Source organism: Rattus norvegicus, chromosome 10 (assembly GCF_036323735.1).
Source record: "Rattus norvegicus strain BN/NHsdMcwi chromosome 10, GRCr8, whole genome shotgun sequence".
NCBI classification, from domain to species: Eukaryota; Metazoa; Chordata; class Mammalia; order Rodentia; family Muridae; genus Rattus; species Rattus norvegicus.
The window spans coordinates 60,904,041-60,927,034 of record NC_086028.1 but is presented as its reverse complement, the minus strand read 5'-3'; the positions used below and the strand labels follow the sequence as shown (position 1 = coordinate 60,927,034).

At 50.0% G+C, this 22,994-nt stretch overlaps 1 protein-coding gene across 5 annotated transcripts in view; it reads right to left on the bottom strand.

Moving 5' to 3' along the window:
• Positions 1-7,921: 7,921 nt before the first annotated feature.
• Slc43a2 (solute carrier family 43 member 2) overlaps positions 7,922-22,994 on the bottom strand; it is a 45,393-nt gene continuing 30,320 nt past the window's right edge. For 3 of the 5 annotated variants that reach the window (XM_039085518.2, XM_063268680.1, XM_063268679.1), the window contains exons 8-14: positions 22,754-22,956; positions 22,302-22,448; positions 18,989-19,127; positions 17,650-17,779; positions 15,147-15,220; positions 13,888-14,011; positions 7,922-13,347 (exon numbers count right to left, since the gene is read on the bottom strand). In XM_039085518.2, coding sequence (XP_038941446.1) covers positions 13,186-13,347; positions 13,888-14,011; positions 15,147-15,220; positions 17,650-17,779; positions 18,989-19,127; positions 22,302-22,448; positions 22,754-22,956 — 979 coding nt within the window. In that variant the 3' untranslated portion in view covers positions 7,922-13,185. Of the gene's footprint in view, positions 13,348-13,887; positions 14,012-15,146; positions 15,221-17,649; positions 17,780-18,988; positions 19,128-22,301; positions 22,449-22,753; positions 22,957-22,994 lie in introns of those variants that run through there. The other 2 variants (NM_001105812.1, XM_063268681.1) reach the window with 2 other exon arrangements.

Genomic DNA, 22,994 nt, shown 5'->3' with positions numbered 1-22,994 from the left:
CTCACACAGGGAAGGGAATGGCAAACAGGTGGTACTCACAGAGAGGGGTTACCTGAAGGATATCTGGGTGCAGTGTGAGAGAACTACCTGAGACAGTGGCTCAGAAAGACCTGTCCCCCAGCTGTGACAGCACCAGGGCTGCTCTAAGTGCTCTATCTACTGGTCATTCCTTCATCAAACTCTACGAGAGCAAGGAGAACTACAATAACCCAAGGCAAAGACTCTGAAAGATAGGCAAGTTTGAAGAAGTGGCCGGGCCACCAGTGCCCCAGCCCTCTAGCACAGGGCTTTCTTTCCTCCATAGTCTCAATGGACAGTTCTCTAGAAAATGCTGGCTCTCTCCAGGAAGTAACCAGATCCCGCCCTCCTGGGAACTTGCAGGCTAGTTTGGGAGACTACATTTATTCATTCATTCAATAAATATTGATTGAGCACCTGGCCCTGTCTTGGGTCCTTTTCTAGATAGACACTTAAAACACAAGGGATGACCAAGCAAACAAGAATCCCTTGCTGAATGGAGGGAAACACAATATAAACTTGCAGAAGTGGCTTTTAGAAGAGACCAGTGTGACTCAGAAGCTGAATTGGGTGAATGACCCCGGGGACAACATTAACAGTGATATTTAGACAGAGGAATTGCTGCTAATTAGTGGATGAAGGCAAAAGCATGAGATTGGAGGGCTGTGCTGGACACTGGGGGAACTAAAAACACACAACGTCAAGGCTAGAGATGTGCTTCCTCTAGCAAAATGCTTGCCTAACACTTGCAAAGTTCCGAGTTCAACTCTCAGTACCACATAAATCAGGCCTGGTAGCTCATTCCTGTAATCTCAAAACTTCTGAGATAGAGGCAGGAAGTTTAAGAGTTTAAGGTCGGGGTTGGGGATTTAGCTCAGTGGTAGACCACTTGCCTAGCAAGTGCAAGGCCCTGGGTTCGGTCCCCAGCTCCGAAAAACAGAAAGAAAAAAAAAAAAAAAGAGTTTAAGGTCGGGGCTGGAGGATGGCTCATCGGTTAAGAGCACTGAGTTAAGAGGTCCTGAGTTCAATTCCCAGCAACCACATGGTGGCTCACACCCATCTGTAATGAGATCCGATGCCCTCTTCTGGTGTGTGTGGGGATCTGATGCTTCCAGCCTGTTGCTGCTCCTGTACATACATGCAAATAACCACACACAGAAAAACAGACACACACACACATTACTTAAAGCCAGACATGGTTATACACACACACCTTTAGTCCTGTCAGTCAGGAGAGAGGCAGAGGCTGGCAGATCCCTATGAATCAGAGGGCCAACCTGCTCTACATAGAGAGTTCTAGGACAACCAGGGCTACATAGAAAAAAAATTTGTCTTAAATAAACAACAAAAAACCAAACAAATAAATACCACAAAAAAAAAACCCCAACCCCTTTCACATGCACAACCATCAGAAAGTGTGAGGGTCAGCTCTCCCACTCCTGGCACTCACAGATAACAACTTGAAGTAGTTTGTGGTGACCATGGATGACAGTGGGGTCAGTGATGGTTAAGAATCAAAGAGGTAGCCTTGACACATGCTGACACATGCCTTTAATCTCAGCCCTCGGGAGGCAGAGTCAGGCAGATCTGAGTTCAAGGCCAGCCTGGTCTACAGAATGAGTTTCAGGACAGCCAGGGCTACACAGAGAAACCCTGTTTCCAAAAAAAGAGAACAATTTGAGCTGAAGACTAGGATGACCTCTGCAGAGGGAAAGCATAGGAGCCACCGGTGCAGGATACGGCTTGTGGGGGGCCAGAGGCCAGAGCAGCACACACTGGTTATAGGAGTTGACAACTCCTATAGGGAGTTGTAGGGTGGCCTACAGTTCCAGGCTGAGCTTGGAACTTTGAGTGCCAGTTGAGAGGCTTCCACTGATAAGGGAGCAATTAAGGAGCCTTAAGGAAGTCCTAACTTATAGCCCAGATTCAACGGGCGAGGGCTTCTTGTCAATCCTGCCTGTCTCTTCTCTTTCTCCACACATATCAAAGTCCCTAAGGCAGGTCACTCCACCCTCTATGCTTCACTGGGTCTCATCGGAATGCAGACCCTGTCTTACAAGTCCATTGTTATCACACTTAACAGGACGAACCATTTCTTCTCTATTAAAAATATTTTTTGTATGCATTGGTGTTTTGCTTGCTTGTATGTCTGTGTGAGGGGATCAGATCCCCCAGAACTCGAGTTACTGATAGTTGTGAGTTGCCATGTGGGTGCTTAGGAATTGAACCCAGGTCCTCTGGAAGAGCAGCGAGAACTCTTAACCACTGGGCTACCTCTCCAGTTCCAATGTTGTTGTTGTTAATTTTTTTTAAAGATAATGAGCTTATAAATGATCAAATGTCTTTTTTTTTAAAGATTTATTTATTTTTTTAAAGATTTATTTATTTACTTAATGTATATAAGTACACTGTAGCTGTCTTCAGACACACCCAACCCCATTACAGATGGTTGTGAGCCACCATGTGGTTGCTGGGAATTGAACTCAGGACCTCGGGAAGAGCAGTTGGTGCTCTTAACCGCTGAGCCATCTCTCCAGCCCGATTTATTTATTTTATATACAGCATTCTGCCTGCATATGTGACTGCAGGCCAGAAGAGGGCACCAGATATCTCATTACAGATGGTTGTGAGCTACCATGTGGTTGCTGGGAACTGAACTCATGACCTCTAGAAGAGCAGTCAGTGCTCTTAACCACTGAGCCATCTCTCCATCCCCGTCTTTTTTTTTTTTTTTTTTAAGATTTATTTATTTATTTTATATACTTGAGTATACTGAGCTCTCTGCAGACACACCAGAAGAGGGCATCAGATCCCATTACAGATAGTAGTTTGCCACCATGTGATTGCTGGGAATTGAACTCAGGACCTCTAGAAGAGCAGTGTTCTTAACCACTGAGCCATACCTCCACCACCACCACCACCACCACCACCACCACCACCACCATCATCATCATCATCATCATCTTCATCGAGTTTTTTGCATTATAGAGGCCAGCCCAACTGCTCAGTGAGTTAAGGTTCTTGTGGCCAAAGCTGACAACTGACTCTACCAAGCTGTCCTTTGACTTCCATACATGTACATGTGTAGGTGTGTACATGTGCCACAGTGTGTGCATGGAGGTCAGAGGACAACTTTTTTTTTTTTTTATTCTTTTTTTCGGAGCTGGGGACCGAACCCAGGGCCTTGTGCTTGCTAGGCAAGTGCTCTACCACTGAGCTAAATCCCCAACCCCTCAGAGGACAACTTTTAAAAGTTCTCTCTTGGGGGCTGGAGAGATGGCTCAGCGGTTAAGAGTGCCGACTGCTCTTCCTCTCTAGGTCCTGAGTTCAATTCCCAGCAACCACATGGTGGCTCACAACCATCTGTAATGGGATCTGATGACCTCTTCTGGTGTGTCTGAAGATAGCTACAGCGTACTTATATAATAATAAAGAAATAAATTTTAAAAAAAAGTTCTCTTTCCACTATATGGTACCCTTGGATTGAACTTAGGCTGTCATGCTTAATAGCACGCCATTATACCCATAGAGTCATCTCACCAGGTTTTTTCCCCTTCCTCCTTCTTTTCCTTTATTTCCCTCCTTCCTTCCTTCTGGTACTGGTACTAAGAATATGAAATCCCGGTTTCTTTTTTCTTCTCTCTGTCTGTCTGTCTCCGTCTCTAGTTTTTCAAGACAGGGTTCCCGTGTAGCCCTGGCTGTCCTGAAACACTCCATAGATGAGGTTGGCTTTGAACTCCCAAAGATCTGACTCCCTCTGCTTCCTGAGTGCTGGGATTAGAAACCAGGTTTCTTTTTCTTTTTCTTTCTTTTTTTCCCGGAGCTGGGGACCAAACCCAGGGCCTTGTGCTTGCTAGGCGAGTGCTCTACCACTGAGCTAAATCTCCAACCCCAGAAACCAGGTTTCTTACATGTAAACTCTCCCATGTTGTTAACCCCTGAGCCTTTTTACTTATTAATATTTACCTTTTAAGACAGGACCTTACTGGGGTTGGGGATTTAGCTCAGTGGTAGAGCGCTTGCCTAGGAAGCGCAAGGCCCTGGGTTCGGTCCCCAGCTCCGAAAGAAAGAACCAAAAAAAAAAAAAAAAAAAAAAAAAAGACAGGACCTTACTACATGACCTCTCGAACTCTCTATGTAGAGTAGGATGACCCTTGAACTCAGTGATCCATCTGCCTCTGCCAGTTGACCTCAGTGATCCTCCCAAGTGCTAGGATAAAAAAGTGTGTGCCTTGGAGGCGAAGAGCTAGCTCAGCAGTTAGGAACTCTTGCTACTCTTGCAAAGGACCTGGGTTCAGTTCCTAACACCTACATAGTGGCTTACAACCACCTACAACTCCAGTTCCAGAAAAGCCAATGTCTCCTTTTGTTCCCCATGAGCACCCTGCACTCACAGCTGCACACGTACAGAGACATGTGGCATTCAAACATAGACACAAAATTAAAATTAAGTTCAAGGCGTGTGCCACGTCCAGCCCTGAAAAAAATTTTTTCATGGCTTTTCTGAGAGGTTTTCTCTGTGTAGTCCTGGCTATTCTGGAACTTGCTCTGTAGACCAGGCTAGCCTTGAACTTAGAGATCCACCCCCCTCTGCCTCCAGAGTCCTGGGATTAAAGGTTTGTGCCACCACTGCCTCCCAGCATGACAGAGCCTCACCATGTAGTCCAGGTTTGCCTTGAAGGAGTTTTGAGGCAGGGACCAGTGACCCTCCTGCCTCGGGAGTATGGGGTTACAGGCACAAACAGCCACACCAGGTTGCAGTCTTACTTTCTTTAGATTAGCCCTCTGTAGATCCCACTCCAATTTCCCCTTCTAAATTTGTAGCGTTATATTTTTAAAGAGAAATTCAGTAAATAAAATCCCTGTAGTTGTTTGTTTTATATTGTTTTATATATTTTGAGTTTTTTTTTTTTTTTTTTTTTGGTTCTTTTTTTCGGAGCTGGGGACCGAACCCAGGGCCTTGCGAGTTTTTTTTTTTATACTACTCCCTCCCCCCAAATCTTGTTTTGTCTGTTCTATGTAGTCCAGGCTAACCTCAAATTTACTGTATAGCTAAGGATGACCTAGCTTTTTTCTTTTCTTTTCTTTCTTCCTTTTAATATATGAGTGCTCTGTCTTCTTGTACACCTGCAGGCCAGAAGAGAGCATCAGATCCCATTACAGATGGCTGTGAGCCACATATTGGTTGTTGGGAATTGAACTCAGGACCTCTGGAAGAGCAGTCAGTGCTCTTAACCACTGAGCCATCTCTCCAGCCCCTAACTTTGTTTCCCAGGTCACTTTTACCCTAGCAAGTTTGGCTCACCCAGGCACAGGCCTTCAGATGCAAGATCCACACTGTCTGTAACCATGCCCCACACTCTACAGCTTCCTCCGAACCGACATCCCAAGGGCCTGATGCCTCAAGAGTCCCAGCCCTAACACTTTCCTACCTGACACTGGGCAAGTTAACCTCTTCATTTATGAAATGAGGACAGTGATGTTTGCCTACATAGTGGGCTTGCAGGGACTCACTAGAGGAACCTGTGTGCCTAGAGCAGTGTTTGCAGCATGTGATACCAGTCCACGTTATTTCTAATTATCTTATGATTTTTTGGGTATGGGTGTTTTTCTTGCATGTATGTCTGTGTACCACCGTGTTTCTGGTACAAAGTAGGTCAGAGAAGGGCATCAGAACTGGAGTCACAGACAGCTGTGAGCTGCCAGGTAGATGCTGGGAATTGAACTCTGGTCCCAGCCAGTGCTCTTAACCACTGAGCCATCCCTTCAGCCCAGAGTCATTGGCTGCTTTTCTAGAGAACTTGAGTTCAGTTCCCAGAACCTATGTCAGGTAAGTCATAACTGCTTGTAGCTCCAGGGAGTCCAATACCTCTAGCCTCTGAGAGTAACCTCACTCATGTGCACATATCCATGTACACACACACACACACACACACACAAACAAACACACACACACACAAATTACAATAAAAATTATTTTAAAAAATTTTATTTATCTTGTGTATATGTGCATTTCTGAGCATATGTAACATACCACATATGTACAGGTTCTTGAGGTCAGAAAAGGGTGTTGGATCCCTTAGGGCAGGAGTTCTAGGTGGTTGTAAGCTGCCTGCTGTGGGCACTGGGAACTGAACCTGGGTCTTTGACAAGTGCTCTTAACCACTCTGAGCCACCTCTCCCACCACCCCTATTTGCTTACTTTTTTGTTTTTGTTGTTTTTGTTTTTGCTGTTTTGAGACAGGGTTTCTCTGTGTAGCCCTGGCTGTCCTGGAACTCGCTGAGCCATCTCTCCAGCCCCATCATCTCCTTCCTTACTGCGTCTCTCTTTCAGGAGTGACCTCACTCCCTCCCCACTGAATGTCTGTTACTAGACTCTGGGGAGCAAACCTTCAGCCCTCCTTTACCTTCCCTTTGCAACAGTCTTCTTTGGGCATGTCTCCCTCCCTCCACCGCTGGCCCCTTCATCTCTGTCTCTCTGGATCTCCTGGCTCTGCCCCTGCAGTCTCCCCTGGCTGGCTGGACCTTGTTACAGCCTCAGCTACAGCCACACCTGTAACCAATCTCTTCCTATCTCCCGAGGACTGTGTTTCACTGTTTCCATCTTCTGCACTGCCTCTGCCTAGCCCGTCAGGCTGTGCTGGCCAACTAGTCTGTTTCCCCGACTCCTTCTCTCTAGCTTTAGGACAGGGTTTCCCTCTGTAGTCCAAGTTGGCCTCAAACTCATGATCCTCCACCCTGCTCCTGCCTCAGCTAGATCACAGGCAGGCTCCAACCACCACACCTGGCTCTGTCCTTTTAAATTTCGTCCCCACCGTGTTTACTGGGCAGCTATTTCACACCAGCACAGGCTGAGTCCCCGGAGGTATCGTGATGACCAAGACAGAGCTTGTGCCAGCTCTCAAGGAACATTCCTTGTGATGGTAGGTAGACCCCGGACAAAGGGCAGATGAAGCTGCAGGAACTCAGTGGTGAGGCTCTTTGTGTGCTTGAGGCCCTGAGTTCTGTCCCGGTACTACAGAAAGAAACGAAATGAAAACAAACGGCCCCGTCACCCATGATTCTGGCTGCCCAAATGATCGGACTGGGCACAGGAATTGGCAGACTTGAGAGTAAGCTGCTAAGTGTCCATGACAATTCTGTCACCAAATGGAGACTTTGTGCCCCTCGGGAATTAGATTCAGGTGTTTAACCCATTTGCTGTCTCTGAATAGTATTCCTTGTGGACCAGGCTGGTGGAAAAATAAAATAGAAACAATTAAAATGCAAGACAAACCAAAACCCCGTGATGCTGGAGGCAACACCGGCTGGAGGCCCTGGCATCCAGTGAGGGAGACGCTTCGCTTCCCGTCTCCTCTCACACTGGCCTACACAGGGTTAAAACACCGAAAGCAGCTATTGAGCTAACATTTGAAAAGAATGACATTTTACATAAAACTCAGGATTCCTAGCTTCTCAGGGGGGAAAATATATCAGACCTGGCCCCTGGGACACATTCCACCTGACAGTAACTGGCTGTCTCTGTAAGTGGGCTGTAGTCCCCAAGACTTGGTTTGCCCTTGAGGTGGAGGTCACAGACTTATACTGTGGCTCTGCTCATACCAGAGAGAAAGATGTCTGCTCCATCCAAAAAAAAAAAAAAAGACGTTGACTCCATCCAAAGTGGGGTGGGGAATGGTGACAACAAAAGATGGGGGTGGGGGGGCAGAGCCACCTTCCAAGCTTGCAGGCCTCGCCTCCCATCCTTGCATCTCTGCCCAGCATCCCTCTGACTGTCCCCTCTCTCCTGAGCTTCAGGCCCCCTCCACTCCAGCAGCAGTGAGAACCACGCTTCTCATTAGGGGCAGGGAGTCTGAGTGGTGTGATCCAGGCAGAAAGAGACAAGGAAGCCACAGAGGAAGAGTTCGTAGTCATTCTTGTCATACATTTATTAAGTGCTTACTGTGTGCCAAGGAGTATGCTGGGGGCTAGGAACAGTAAGAGTGACAGGGAAGAGCCAAGGTCAGCTGCTGAGTTATCAGTGACACTAAGTGACCCTGGTGAACAGAAGAACATACCCTCAGGCCTCACTCTAAGGCTTGGTCTGGGTCTTTGATGTGGCCTGCATTCTGACCTGCCTAGATGCTCCTAGTAACAGAAAGGGACACCATGGGCCTTTCCTTTGCCTCCCGGTGTTACAGCACACAGGCACACCTATACATCTCTCTCAACAGACACACCAGATCACACACTCACACACACTCGCGCACACACAAACACACACACACACACACACACACACACACACACACGCCTGGCCAAGCAGTCATTCAAAAAGGCGGTATAGAAGTGCCACCCCAGGGCTGGGACTTTTGACACCAAGACTCTTTGGCCAAGCCTCTTACCAAAACGTGAAAGACAAAACAGACAAGGGGACTTAAGGCTTCTCTGTAAGACAAGTTCCGAAGGGACCGAGGTCAGTACCTTCTTTATTTGGCCACCAGTCTGGCATGGTCAGTCCCCTTATGTCAGTGTCCTGTCTGAGAGGGGGTGCCTGGCTCCCCATGCTGTCTGTCTTTTTCCAGGGTCCTGGTGGTTAGGTTTCTGCTGCGTGCTGCACACACTGCTGTTTGTACGACTTACCTACAGGTCCCCTTAGCCACACTGTGAGAGCACAGATGCCTCCATTTTGTGTGAGAAAATGAGACTCAAGCTTTCCCTGGGAATGTAGGGTGGCTGCTAAACCACATGCTTCCCTCAGAGAACAGTCAAGGTTAGGAAATGACCTGCGGTCCTATCTCGGATATATCCATGTTAGAATGACTCACTGCAGGGACCAAGGGGCACAGATGGTGGCTGTGCTGGCAGAGCCATGATACCTTCCACATAGAGGACATTGGCTCTCCTGAACTCAGGAGACTCTGTCCATACTCTAGGGTTCAGGGTGAGTTAGATCATGGGGATACAGTCTCATCTTGACCCTTAATCCAGGGAAGGGCTAGAGCCTGAGAATAAGCAAGCCCTCCCGTAACACTTCGGTGTTCCTGTCCTCACAGCTGAGTCACTACACTTAGGTTGTGCCCTAGTCACTTCACAGATAAGGCACCCTCAATGCCCCAAAGCCCACAACAACCGTACTGCTCTTCCTAGGGAGTCCTGTTGAGGCTGTAACAGCCCCCGTAGTCTTGCTCTGTGAAGAGACAATTGCCGAGCTCTGGAGTTAAAGGTGTGTGCCAGCACCACTGGCTGGCTATGTACAGGTTTTGATCATAACTTCTAGATGTGAGTGCAGGGGGCGGAACACAGGCGGTGGCCCCAAGGGCCTACCTATACTTTGGCTTTAATGAAGGTTGGAGCCAACTGTGAGTAGGCCCTGGCAAAGAGTCATAAGGGGAGAGGACCAGGGGAATCCACCCTAGACCACAAAGGAGGGGCTTCAAGTAAGACTGTCCTCGCCTGGTGAAACCATGAGGTTGGCGTCACTTCCTGTCCCTTCCACCGTGCCTCTCCCTGTGTCTAGCCTGTGCTTCTGTGCCTATCTTGGGGCAACTCCTCTTGGGGTTGAAGGGATCAGGGACTAATTCCTCCAAGGACCCATCAGCCTCCAGGGCTCAAATGACCCTTGTGCAAATAGCTTGCCTCAAACCTGAGAAAGTGTTGGCTCCAAGATATGGAAACCATCCTGAGCTTGTACCCTTTGGGCTCTTTGCTTCCACTAGGAGGTTCTGGCCAAGGGCCTTGGATGCTTTAGTGGCTGAGGGCCACAGCAGAGTCCTCTGGGACTGTTTCTCCAAGCATCTACTCCACTCTAGGTTGCCACCATGATTCAAAGACATGAAAACATGTCTGCCAAGTCAGGGCAGAACAATCCTTGTGACTAGGGAGAACTCATCTGGCTTGCCACACCTCTGTTCTCTGCAACTGGTTCATGGCCCTCATCTTCAAGTACTGTTGGCTCTTTTCCATCCCACATCTAGTTTCTCAATCCTAGGATATTCTCTTACAGAATCACGATCCAAAGTGTGGCCCCCAGTGTTGCTGGGGCTGCACAGCTCATGTCTCATCAACCTGAAGCTATGTCTCTAGCACGAAGGGGCTCTGTCAGCAGTCAGTGTTCCCCCCAAGCTACTCTCCTCCTCACTGGGGCATCTTAACCTCAGGGCAGCACCAGAACCAAACCAAGACACAGCTGAGACCAGCATTCTGCCATCTGTTTTCATTGTTCTTTTTTAGAAGATCCTTAGATTCTGGGTTGGCTTTGAACTCATTATGTGACCAAGGATGACTTGAACTTTTTTTTTTTTTTTCTTTTTTTCGGAGCTGGGGACTGAACCCAGGGCCTTGCGCTTCCTAGGTAAGCACTCTACCACTGAGCTAAATCCCCAGCCCCGAACTTTTTTTTTTTTTTTTTTTTTGGTTCTTTTTTTCGGAGCTGGGGACCGAACCCAGGGCCTTGCGCTTCCTAGGTAAGCGCTCTACCGAACTTTTAATTCTGATGTCACCACCTCCCAAGTGCTGGGATAATAGGCATGTACTGCCATGCCGAGTTTTATTCAGGGCTCTGTATCAAACCCAGGGCTTTGGGTAGGCTAGGCAAACATGCTACCAACTGAACTACATCCAGACTCAGCCCTAGAGCCAATCAACATTTCCCACAAAGTTCCTACAAGTGGCTATCATGTCACACATGCAGCAAGGGCATGGCTCCTGTGGTTCGTCACCACTCAGCAGCATGCCACAACCTTGTGTGTGAAGCAGGGCTTCAGCTCAGGCTGAGCAAGCCACCCTTTGCCTCCTGGTGCTGGCATTATGGGACTGTGCAACATTTCCACAGCTCTACCATTCTGACAGCAATGCCTAAAACTTCCAATTATTTCCACATCCTTGCAAACACTTGGGTTTTTTTGTTTTGTTTTGTTTGTTTGTTTAAGACAGGGTCTCTTTGACTAGTTCTGGCTCGCCTGGAACTCACAGCATTGTTGGGCTTGAATTCAGAGATCTTTCTGACACCACACCCGGTGCTACACCCAGCTCTAAGGTTCATGGGGAAAGTGCTGTGGGTCCCTGCTGTGAAGAGACAGGTCTGACTTTAACTCTGCATACCTGACTGATGTTTGACTAGACATTTTCACAGACCAGTGTTCTGAGAGATGCTTTGGAAAATATACATACAGTTCTTTTTGGAAACAGAACCTAGGGTCTCAGTCATGTTAAGCATGAGCTCTACCACTGAGCCATGAGAAGCCTCAGAGAAAGACTTCTACTAGCTCACTGTTGTGGGAGTTATGCGTCTAGTGTTTGAACAGATTGAAGCCAAGACCTGGCACTCCACGACCACGACAGAGCCTGTCCTTGGGCTGAGGGCATTTCTGCTGTCTCTACCCTCATTCCACCAGGTGCTACTTACCCTACAACTCTCCTGGAGTCACCATATAACCCTTAGGGTTACAGGGGACAGCAAACAGATATGAAGGCTCTGGATTGGCCTGTGTAGTTGGGATAGCTAGCAGTAAGGACAACCCACACCTCTGCACAGCCCCATTTCCCTGGAGTCTAGGGTAGTCAGGGCTTCTCTTTGCCCATGCCCCTCCCTGGACATATCACTCAGGAAGATGGTGAGCACCTAGGTGCGACTGGGCTGGGTTTGTCACTGGCAGAACATCTACAGTCTCTGACTATGTAGACCTAGACTTCTCCATGTAGACCAGACTGGCCTCGAACTCTCTGCTTGCGTCAGCTTTCCAAGTGCTGGGATTAGAGTGTGTGCCACAATGTCTGGCTTCTTCTTCTTCTTCTTCTTCTTCTTCTTGGCAGAACCTCTTGCCCTGTCTCTCCTCTCAATTATAAAACAGGCACCTACAGTAATCAACTGGTATGTGTGGAGGGCACCCATTACCAACAGGAAAATGGATTTATTGCTTCATAAAAAGAATCATGATAAAATTTAAAGAGAAACCATAAACTTAAAAACCAATGCATCCCTCTTGGCACTCCAAGAGGTCTCAGGGTTTTTAGGAGTTGTCAAGGTAAGATGGGTTAGTGAGCCAGGCAGGCCAGCTAGGCTTCTCCCACATGAGCAGCTCCAGTGTCCTGATGGAGTCTGCCAGCAGGGGGCACTGTGATCACACGGCCATGCACAGGTCCCCATCGTAAAGCAAGGCTGACTCTCCCATTTTGAGCCTGCTGTAGGACTCGCTGGCTTCTGGTCTGGTCCTCTCTGATAAAAGCAGCCTCTGGGGCTAGCCTCCTACCATATATACACATGCACACACACGTACCACAGAAACACACGCCCCTCGGTTACTCACTAATCCTCTTCCCTACTTAGGCTTGGCTCTTCATGTCTACCAGTCACAGCCTTATTTTCACCCCAGAAAAACAGCTGTGTGTGGGTGGAAGGGTGCCCTTGTGGTGTCCCCTTAGCTCCCTTCAGGTTGCAGCCTGGAACAAAGCATGCCAGCAGAGATATACTTCTCCACCTCCTGTGGAAGAAGCCTTACACATGGCTCTTGAGGCTTTGTGTAAATATTCTGCCCCCCACTCCTTCCCTAGCCTCAGACAGGGGGGCTTCTCCTCAGGCCTTCAAGGGAAAAAGGAGCCAGGGACCAGCCACAGGGGGGCGGGTGGGGATGTTGGGATTACAAAGGGGTTAGCACCAACAACAGGAAGCGGGTCCTTCCTTCCTCAGGCAGCCAGACTGGCCAGGGGAGGTAAGGGGCCAAGCTAGGGGAGTGCAGACAGTGCAAGCCTTTGTCCTCAGGTGGGTGTGGTTGGTAGACATGCAGCTCAGGGACAGGTAGTGTGGGTAGAGGATGGCAGGCCCCTCTGCTTTGGCAAGAGGCAGAATCCAGATAAGTGAAAAAGAAAAAAAAAAAAAAAGATGCTTGCTGGAGAAGTCCCCTTGGCTCCATGGAGACCCAAGACTCCAGAGCCCCTGGGGTGACAGCCAGGCCAGGGCAGCCCAGCTTCTGGCAGTGGGAGGTTCATTTGTCCCAGGCCTTCTCCTGTCCCTCCACACCAGCACTCCACGGCAGGGGCAGGGCTTTTTGAAGAAGTATGGGCTCCAGTGTGGTGAAGGGCAGGATCCAGGGAGCACACGGGATCCTCTGGGGCAGGGAGATGACTGCAGTCAGTCACTGAAGCACAGGCAGGAGGCCACAACTCTGAGGCGGTGGGCGCGGGTGCCCACTACACGAAGGCCTCCCGGTTGGATGAGCCATTGATCTTAAGGAACAGCTTGCTGTCTTCCCTCCTCTGCTGAAGCTGCCTCTCCAGCTGGCGCCGGTAGCAAATCAGGTAAAGTGGCAGGCAGAAACCCAGCATGCTCACGACAAGCAGACCCACGTTCACCTGGGATGGTGGGGAGTGGGCTGTCAGAAGGAGCTCCATTCACACAAGGCAGCACCCTCCCGCACATGAAGGATTGGGGAAGGGAGGGCAGAGAAAAGACTGAAAACTAAAGAGGAGGTTTCAGGAGGTCCCAGCTGTCAATCCACATTCCAGCATCTAAATCCCCCAGTTCTCCAAGTACCACTCAGCAGCCTCCAGGGAATGGGCTGGGACTGGGACCATTCTTTTTTTTTTTTTTTTCCGGAGCTGGGGACCGAACCCAGGGCCTTGCGCTTGCTAGGCAAGTGCTCTACCACTGAGCTAAATCCCCAACCCCGACTGGGACCATTCTTGACACCTGGATGAGAGTGCTGGTCTTTGGATGGAAAGCCTGGGATTCACCCCAGAATCAGATTCAAAGAGAAGCCATTTTTCTCCTTCTTCCTGGCCACCATCACAAGGGACCCCTGACTGGGTACTGTCCAACATTCCCACACTACCTGTTGTCCTTGGGCCCCACTTCCCAGGAGCAAAATGGAGAGACACCCTGACCCTTCTTACCCACAGAGGATCTCCTCCGAGAGGCCCCATCATGGCCAGAAACAGTGGCTGCTGTAGGAGAGCAAAGAGTGCACTGACCAGGGACTGCAGTCCTGTGAGGCTACCGAACTGTGTGGAGGGGTACCTGTTGGGGTAATGAGACCCATCACAGCCAGCACCATTCACAGGCTTCCCAAGCCCCTCACTGGCCTGGCTTAGGTATGCTGGTAACCAGGGCTGCCTGGAGGCACTGGTGCCTGTAGGGAGAGGTGGGATCAGCCTCAGGATGTCTGGGTGCAGGTCCCTGAGGCTCCAGACTCTGGAGCAAGCCTCTCCCATACTCAGATGTGCCCTCAGCCTGTGGGTGTGGGACGAGCAGGGAGGGAAGCATGGTGCCAGCAGAGTCTGCGGCTTGGGAAACATTCCCGGGAGCAGGTTGGAGGCTGAGCCTGGCTCTGCTGTACCCCTCTCCAGCAGCGTTGCACAATCACGGAAACTCAGCATCACAGCTCTTGCCCGACTCCCTCATACTCTGCCAGGGCAGCCACAACTTCCTCCAGGCCTGGGGGTGTGGGACAAGGCAGGGACAGGCGGACCTGGAATGACCCTGTAGGTTGCTGCTTAAAGAGGGAAGGAGTTCTGGACTTAGTCTTGGGGAATACCAGGCTCTGCCTCAGAGGTATGAGGGAGCTGTATTCATGATCACAGACAGTGGATGACGGAACTAGGGTTTAAATTTCTGGGTCAAGCCCTGGGCAAAAGAGGGAATAACTGTGTAGCTTTTTGGAAAAGATGTCGGTTTCACTGTAGCTGGGGTCCAAGGAGGTTATGGCCAGCGAATGGCCCTCTGAGGCCCTGGGTGAGGACAGCTCAGGACTTTCTGGGACCAATTACTCATGTCACTGCCCCTGCAGAGGACTATTTACACGTTAGTATTTAGCTTCAAGCATTCAGAACCCAACCCTGTCCCAGTGAGCAGTCAGGGACAGCGCCAGGACTTGGCTGAATAGCAATGCCTGGGGCTCAAAGGCACTGACCCTAGCTGAAGCATTTCACTTCGTGTGAAATGCCAAGGCTTGTGGGCACCCAACTGTCTGCCTACTGACTCACCTGCTGTCAGGTGTAGATGATGGCCTTTGTGACACAGACAGCAGAAACCCTAGTACATGTCCCGATACAACATGACACATGCCAGCGGGGCAGGATAGGCAGGGTCTCAGTGCTACCTGCAGTCCCCTCGGGTTGGGGCCACCACACCACCCAGAGCTTCCAGGACTTACACGGCAGCATATAGGCCCCCTACGGCAGAGTGGATGAATCCTCGCACAATTGTGTGCAGGACGAAGGAGAAGATCTGAGGGAGGGAAGGAGGGAGAGCAGAGCATGAGCAGCAGACCCTCAGGACCTCCTCTGTCCTTGCCCTCTGGGTCTGGAGACTTGGGCATAGGAATGGTAGGCACCTGGAGCTGGATGTTACCAGCTCTCTAGTACAGAATGCTCTCTTGTTTTCTTTTGTTCTGCTTTGTTTATTTTTTGTTTTTGTTTTTTGAGGCAAAATCTCACTGTATATCCCTGGCTGCCCTAGAACTGTCTATGTAGACAAGGCTGGCCTTGAACTCACAAAGACCTGCTTGCCTCTGCCTCCACAGTGCTGGGATTAAAGTTATGTGCCACCATGACTGACCCTTGATAAAATGTTTTGCATCGGGCTGGAGAGATGGCTCAGTGGTTAAGAGCACTGACTGCTCTTCCAGAGGGCCTGAGTTCAAATCCCAGCAACCACATGGTGGCTCATAACCATCTATAATAAAGTCTTTAAAAAAAAATGTTTTGCATCATTAAAAAAAAAATTTTGGTAGTCACAGCCTGATACCCACAGGCCTGTATAAATACATATATTTCAATTTCAGTTATGTGTATGAGCGCACCATGTGTGTACCTTGTGCCAGAATACAGAAGATTCCTTGAAACTGTCATTACAGACCGTTCTGAGCACCGTGTGGGTGCTGGGCACTGAACTCAGGTCCTTGCACAAGAGCATCCACTGAATCATCTCTCTAGGTCCTCATTTGTATAATTAAAATAATGTTCTTCCTTTTCTTTTTTTTCAGAGCTGGGGACCGAGCCCAGGGCCTTGGGCTTGCTAGACAAGCGCTCTACCACTGAGCTAAATCCCCAACTCCTTAAAATAATGTAAATTGAGGCTAGAGAGATGGCCCAGCAGTTGAGAGCACAGCTTGCCTTCCAGAGGATCTCATTAGGTTCCCAACACCAGCAAGGCAGCTGACTACTGTCTGCAACCAGGGAGCCTGATGCCTTCTTCTGGCCTTGGTAGACAATGTCCCACATTTGGGACACAGAGTTATACATGTAGGTAAAACGCCCACATGCACAGGAAAAGATATTTTAAGGTCTTTTTTTTTTTTTTTTTTTTTTTTTTTGGACAGGGTTTTTCTGTGTAGTCAGACCATGGTGGCCTTGAAATCACAGAGATCCTCCTGCCTCTGCCTCCTGAGTGCTGGGATAAGCTTTTCTCTTTGAAATATATTTCACGTATGCACGTGTGCTATGTGGAGGTCCTGCTCCCAGGAGTGTGGGTAGTGGAAGGGCCAGGGCTACTCCTGACAGTGGCAGCACTGAGAAAGGCGCTGCAGATGTGGGTTTGCACAGGCTCTGTCTCCTTCAGATGCACCGCTGCCTTTTCAGAAGTAGCCTTCGATGAAAACCAAGTTAGCAAAGAGCAGCAGTGACTGCCGTGCACTGAACATCCTCCCTCCATCAGACAAGATGGTCAAGATAAGGATGTGAGAGGATCTCCCCACCTGGAAGTGACGCAAGTCTCCCAGGGCTTACTCTAGTCAGTCTGTACACAGTACCAGCACGTACGTGTGATAGTGCCTGTGGGTGTCCACACCTGTGTGCTCAACATAGCTCGACACCTGGCACCTTGTAAACAAAGAGCCTCTTCGTTTCCAGAGCTGGTGTGAGACGATGATGCACTTGGGCTACGCCCACTGGAAGCAATGCTATCAAGTGCATTCCTTCACCTTGTAAATCTGGGACCCGGGCCCAGACAGACTGTACAATGTTTTCACAGACCAAAGGGTGGGGGCAGGTGCAAAGTCTACTTGGCTTACAAACTCAGCAAGTTGGGTTTTAGAAAACTCAGAAATCTAGTGCGGGGCAAAGCATGGAGGTACGTTCTTGGAATCCTAGCACTTGAAGGGCTAGGGTAGAAGGATCAAGTCTGAGGCCAGCCTGGGCTACAGAGAAACTCTGTCTCAGAAGACGAGAGAAATCTTGTATAAAGGAATTAAACCTTTGAACCCTGACACCAAGCCGGGCCCAGTCATTGTCTGTTCTCTCCAGGATCCCAGTCATGTGGACACTGCTGTCTCCGCCATTGAGAGTGCTGGGGTTGCAAGTGTACACCACCACACCCACCCAGCCTTGGCCAAAACCTCTACAGACATCAGATTTCAACTGTCTGAGGAAATGCAAGACCATACAGTTCCAGGAAACAGACGATGGTGGTACCCATGGCATGCAAGGTGCCCGAGGACAGAGAAGAACAAAGCCTTCTTGGAGAAGAGTCCTGTGAAAGAAGCCTGGTGTTCACAGCTCACCGTCCTTCTCAAGCCCTGGGCTGTGGAGTGGAGGAGGCTAGGTGGACCCCAGCAAATATTGGTGGATGGCCAAACTGAGTGAATACGCGTTTTAGTCTCTAAAAACCCCTCATTTGTGTCCCGTCCCCAACATGGTCTTCCCTCTCCCCACACATACCTGTAGAGGCAGATTAGGAATGAGGCAGGTTACCCCAAAACCCACGAGCAGCACGTTCGTAAAGGCGAAGGCCCGCATGGCATTGGTGATTTTCTGAATCTGCCTGTCTCGCTTCTGCTTCTTTTCACCTCTGTAGAGAAGGGCACACAGGACTTAGGGTGGAAAAGGTGGGCCCTCTCCAAAAAGTCAAGACTTCAGGGATCCCAGTATGTGGGATGACTGATCCCAGGCCACTCAGCCACAACTTAGCCCAGCAGGAGGACACTGTCAGGGCTGCTGTCTCAGTTGAGTGGAGGCTGATTCAAATGGAAGCTCTCACAGCTGAGAAGATAGCTTCACCACCCTCATCCCCACCCCACCTTCCCACTCTCACTCCCTACCCCTCACAGCCCTGCTTAGTGAGCCTGGATGGCAGGGAGGGGGAGGAGCAGGAGCACCCCTGCGAGGAGGACCAGCAAAGCCTCAGTGCACCGGTATCCTGCAGGAAGCTGGTAACAAGCCAGATAAGGGAGTGCAGTGTGTTGGTTTCGCCTTGTGGGGCAGGACAGGGTGAGGGGAACAAATACACAGCAGATGGAACCAGGATGGCAAATAGCCTTTTGGCTCTAGGGCCTAACCTAGATAACAGAGAGTCTCTGTAATTATTTCCTTGTGGATTAACTATTACTGATTCCAGCCACGCCACCCACACTGAAACCCCACGGATGATCACAGGACAAACAGCAAAAATGCGAAGGAAGGCAGCAATTCTGGGCCCACCGCTTTAACTTTACCGCCTCTGGAAGAAGCCTCAAACACCTAGCCCTGGTCCCCTCATCTGTAAAGTGGGTACAATGCTAACACACATTGCATCATGGTACTAAAGCTGAACCGAGACATTGTGTGTTAAATGCTTGGCGGTGAGCCTGACACAATAAATAACAGCCTATCATGTGACGGGGCTGTAGACTACAGCATTTAACTCATCCTCTGATCTCAGAGCCCAGCCCTTCCATAAAGCAGGACTCCAGAGGCTTGTTTAATCTTCGTAGTCAGCACATCATTAGCACGCTCAGTTAGAGCGGCCTACAGCTCAAGTGTGGAATGAACCCCAGTGGCAAGTGGCTTTAAGATAGCCCCCTTGTGGGGCTTGTGCCAGTGACGTGAGTGACAGCCTGCAGCCCTGGGCTTCCTCTGCTTTCATCTAGCTCAGCATCTCCCAACATCTTCCTATCAGAAAATGTCCACAGAGGTGGGAACAACAGGTGTGGAGCTTGCAAGGGTCCCTCCTGCCCACCAGGCCCTGCCTGATATCTATCCTAGCTGTCTGCAAGTTGCAAGTGGGCTGTGGCCTACGTACTGAGCGCCATCTTTCTCCTCAGGCTCCTCAGAAGTATCTTCACACTCTTTTAGCCTCCAGTCCATGATGTAGCCGATGACAGGAGCCGTCAGCAGGCAGAGCAGCTGGAGTGCGCCGAAGATGGAGGTGTAGAGGGCAACTGGGGAAGAATACAGCATGTCACGGGAGCACCGGGCACAGCCCTGGGGAGGCTTGAGTGGACTCTATGGGTCTTCAGAGTCTGCCTTGCAACCTCTTGGTCACTGTGGGTTGCAGGGAACCTACAGACCTGAACTTCTCAAATCAAAGCTAGAACAAAGGCCAATTTTCTGCTCTAAGCATCTGCTGCTTCCTCAGAAACAGCTATTGAAATCCAGCATGTCACAATGACCCACCCTCCAAAGTCTCAGGAAGTCACTCTGACTTGGAAACCACAAAGTCACCAATGTCCATAACTGGGGCTTTATATGTGACTGACCATTCTTCTCTGCCCCCAGGAAGGCACCACTCCCAGAGACTCAGATGTCAGGGCTTCTATCTTCAAAGAGACTTAAAATTAAAGAGGTGGGGGACAAAAAATAGTTGACCACTGAATGTTCTACCCTTACCCCACCAGTTGAGTCAAGAGGGATGTTTGTTATTTGAGGCAAGAAGCCTGTGGGCTGAGCAGAGGGTACTGAGGAGGTGTAACGTTCCCTGACAATGCCCCTGGCTTACCAGTCGCCATCACTTCATCGAGAGTGCAAAGGTGGAAAAGCAGAAAGGAGAGGGGTCAGTGGCAGAAGGTACGAATGAGACAGGACAACATATACCCCGCTTCCTGAGAGTCCCTCTCCCCCAGAGCACTCAATGAAGGCCTCGCCCACTCCAGCTCCAGGTTGGATGTGAAAGAGAGCCCAGCCCAGCTGATATTCCCCTGGCTGCTCATCATGAGCAGGCTGGTGTGTCAGACCTATAGCCCTGGTCTGGGCACCATGATGAGGAAGTGGTATGTTAAAGGCAGAAGGCCGGGTAGACTCAGAGTTCTACCATGTGGCCCTGTAGGAGAGCTGCTCTGTCACTGTTACCTCCTGCTGCACTCAGAGAGAAGGAAAGGTCAAAGGATCCGTGCCAGGCATGTAGTCATCTGACACTAGTCTCCCTAGACCGTCAGTCAGGCTTCCTCCTTCAGCTCCCTGACCCCACGCAGCCCTTCTGAGCAGAGCTAGGTCTGTGAGTGCTGGAGATGAGAGGAACATAGCGCCTGTCTACTAGAATCCAGACTTCTCCTGAGCCCCTCTACTTCTTGAAGCTGACAGGTTTTTTGTTTGTTTGTTTTTTAGATAAGGTTTTATTGTGTAGCCAAACTGGACTGGAAATCATAATCTTCCTGCCTTACTCTGCCTAGCACCTGAGATTGTGGGGGTGTATCAGAATTGCCATTTTTTTTTTCCTGTTTTGTCTTTTTTGTGTAGCCATGGCTGTCCTAGATAGAACTCTCTCTGTAGACCAGGCTGGCCTTGAACCCACAGAGATTACCTGCTTCTGCCTGAGTGCTGGAATTAAATCCACAGGGGAAGAAGAGAACCAACTCCTGACCACTGTGCTCTGACTTCCTCATGAGCAGCAAGCATCTCTGCCTGCTGAGCTGGTACCAACAAAAGATTTTTATTTAAGTGAAATACCAGAAGATTAAGCTGAGTACGATGGTAATTCCAGTCCCTGGCTGAGACAGGAGGATTACCTACTACTATCTGAAGCCAACCGGTCTACTAAGCGAGTTCCACGCCAACCTAGCCTATCACATCTCAACAACAACAACAACAACAACCAAACAAAACAAAAAGAAAAAAACCCCAAAAATGTTCTACTACGTAGGGTGACCCACACTTATAGTCATAGCTACAGGAGACTGAAGCAGGAAGGTACCTGAGAGGCTAAGCAAAGCAGCAAGCAAGACTCATCCAGATACGCTCTCCCTAACCCGTGCGGGCCTCCAATGTGCTCTGCAATCTCTGACGACTTTGAACATCTTTCTACTCCACCTCTGGAGTGCTGGGATCACAGGCAGTCATCACTGTGCCCGCCGATTTAAGTGGTGCAGGTGTCATGAACCCTAAGAAAGCATTCTACCACGTGAGCCACATTTTTGCTCAAGACTCTTTAAAAAAAAAAAGTTCCAAGGGTATAATGTCAGGAAATTATTGCCAGACAGTGGTGCGCACACCTTTGATCCCATCAGCTCCTGAGAAGCAGAGGCAGGGGAATCTCTGCCCTGGCTTACCAGTTGCCATCACTTCATCGAGAGTGCCATTGGAGGCCAGCCTGGTCTACAGAGTGAGTTCTAAACCAGCCAGGGCTACATAGAGAAACACAGTCTCGAAACAAACAAATAAAAAAGTCAAGAAATTATCACTGGATTAAGCAAAGTTTAAGGCCATTTTCTCCCATAAGGACCACGAGGCCATCACTGTGCCCCATGATTTTCTTGCTTATTACATTAGGCTTCTTTCCACTTTTCCCCTCCACCGAGAAGCCATGAGGTGCCTGGAGTGTTTCCCTCTGTGAAAGCAGGCCTTCCTGTCTCTGCGGAACACTGGTATGTTGACTCCTTGCAAGGACTGCGTTATCTTTCCCTTGGTAAAAACAAGTTAGCCAACAAAAGAAAGCGGCAGGCTGGTGAGACTGCCGACAGAGAGGATTTGCCTGTGTGTTTGTCCTGCCTGCTCAGGATGACTAAAGCTGAGTCAGCCAGGCCCTGGGGAAGTACTGACTTTCTCTGCGAAGCAAAGCCCCTTGTCAGCTCGAGACCTGCTGCTGTTTTCCTGTGGGTTATCAGTTCTGTTTCCCAGAGTGAACAAGCCTCAACCAGAGTACTTCGTTCCTGAGAAGCTTGTTTTCCCTAGTTCCCAGGGAGGGACATCGATCAGAGTGGGCCCTCACTGGACCCTGAGTCCTCAGTTGGGACAAAGGTCCTCCCTCAGCCCCCAGGATGTCCAAATGCCAAGCCAGTCCCTTCGGATCAGGGATGTGACTGTGTGACTGGGTGGGGCTGGTCTTCTGCTCTGAGTAGTGTTTTCAGCACTGTCGAAGCCCTCCGCCCTCCCCAGTGGCACTGGAAACATTCATCGCATGCCCTAGACACAGTGCTATTTCAGTCCTCTCCCTTCTTAGCCGGGAAACCCCTGATGTGGACATGAGGGAACAGCTCAGCCCCGACAAGTTAGCAGGCCTGCTGATCTGGGTCACACAGTACGTCAGCTGGAGGGGATGGAGGGATTTGTTGGGCTGGTGAGAGTAACAGCATTGCCCTACCCTGGAGGGATGCATCAAAGGCGGCCCAGGGCACACTTACCTGTCTTCTGGTCCCCGCTGACCAGGAACTCAAGGATGCTGTTCATGGCCCCCATGTAGAAGATGAGTCGTAGCTGTGTGACACACATCGTGACCAGGCTGAGCAGCAGGATGGGGCTGAACACACTGTGCATGAACGAGGGGGCTGCTGTGGAGAGGGAAGAAGCCTCAATGTGTGGACTCTGCTGGAGGTGAGGGACAGCAAAGAGCCCTGCTGAGGTCTATGGTCTTGACGCTCATCAGCAGACTCCCTAAGCTCTGTGTATGTGTCTGTCCCCCTTTAAGACAGACTAGGCATGCGGTGAGAGGATACCCAGAGGATACAGAGCCTCAGCCAGTGATTCCGGATCAAGGGGGCTGTGGGCTGCACCTGCAGTGTAAGTGTGGATAACCCTCCCCCTGCCCCCAGACCTCTTGGGCCAACCTGGAAGGGGAGAGTTGTGCTCTGGGTACCTGCAGCATCCGGCTGGCACTTAACCTCCAGGTCCACGGTGGATAGACACAGCTTGTGGCCCTCCTGCAGGGCAGCTTGCTCCTTGGCAGTCCTCATGGAGCTGCCCACGCTCAGCCGGCGCCCCACTGTGGTCACCTGCTTGTAGAACTGCTTCCCTGTGATCTTGTGGTCAAAGCCTAGCCAGCTGAACTTGATCTTCACCCTAGCAGCCACAGGGAGGGTGTTTGTTGGTTGCTGCCT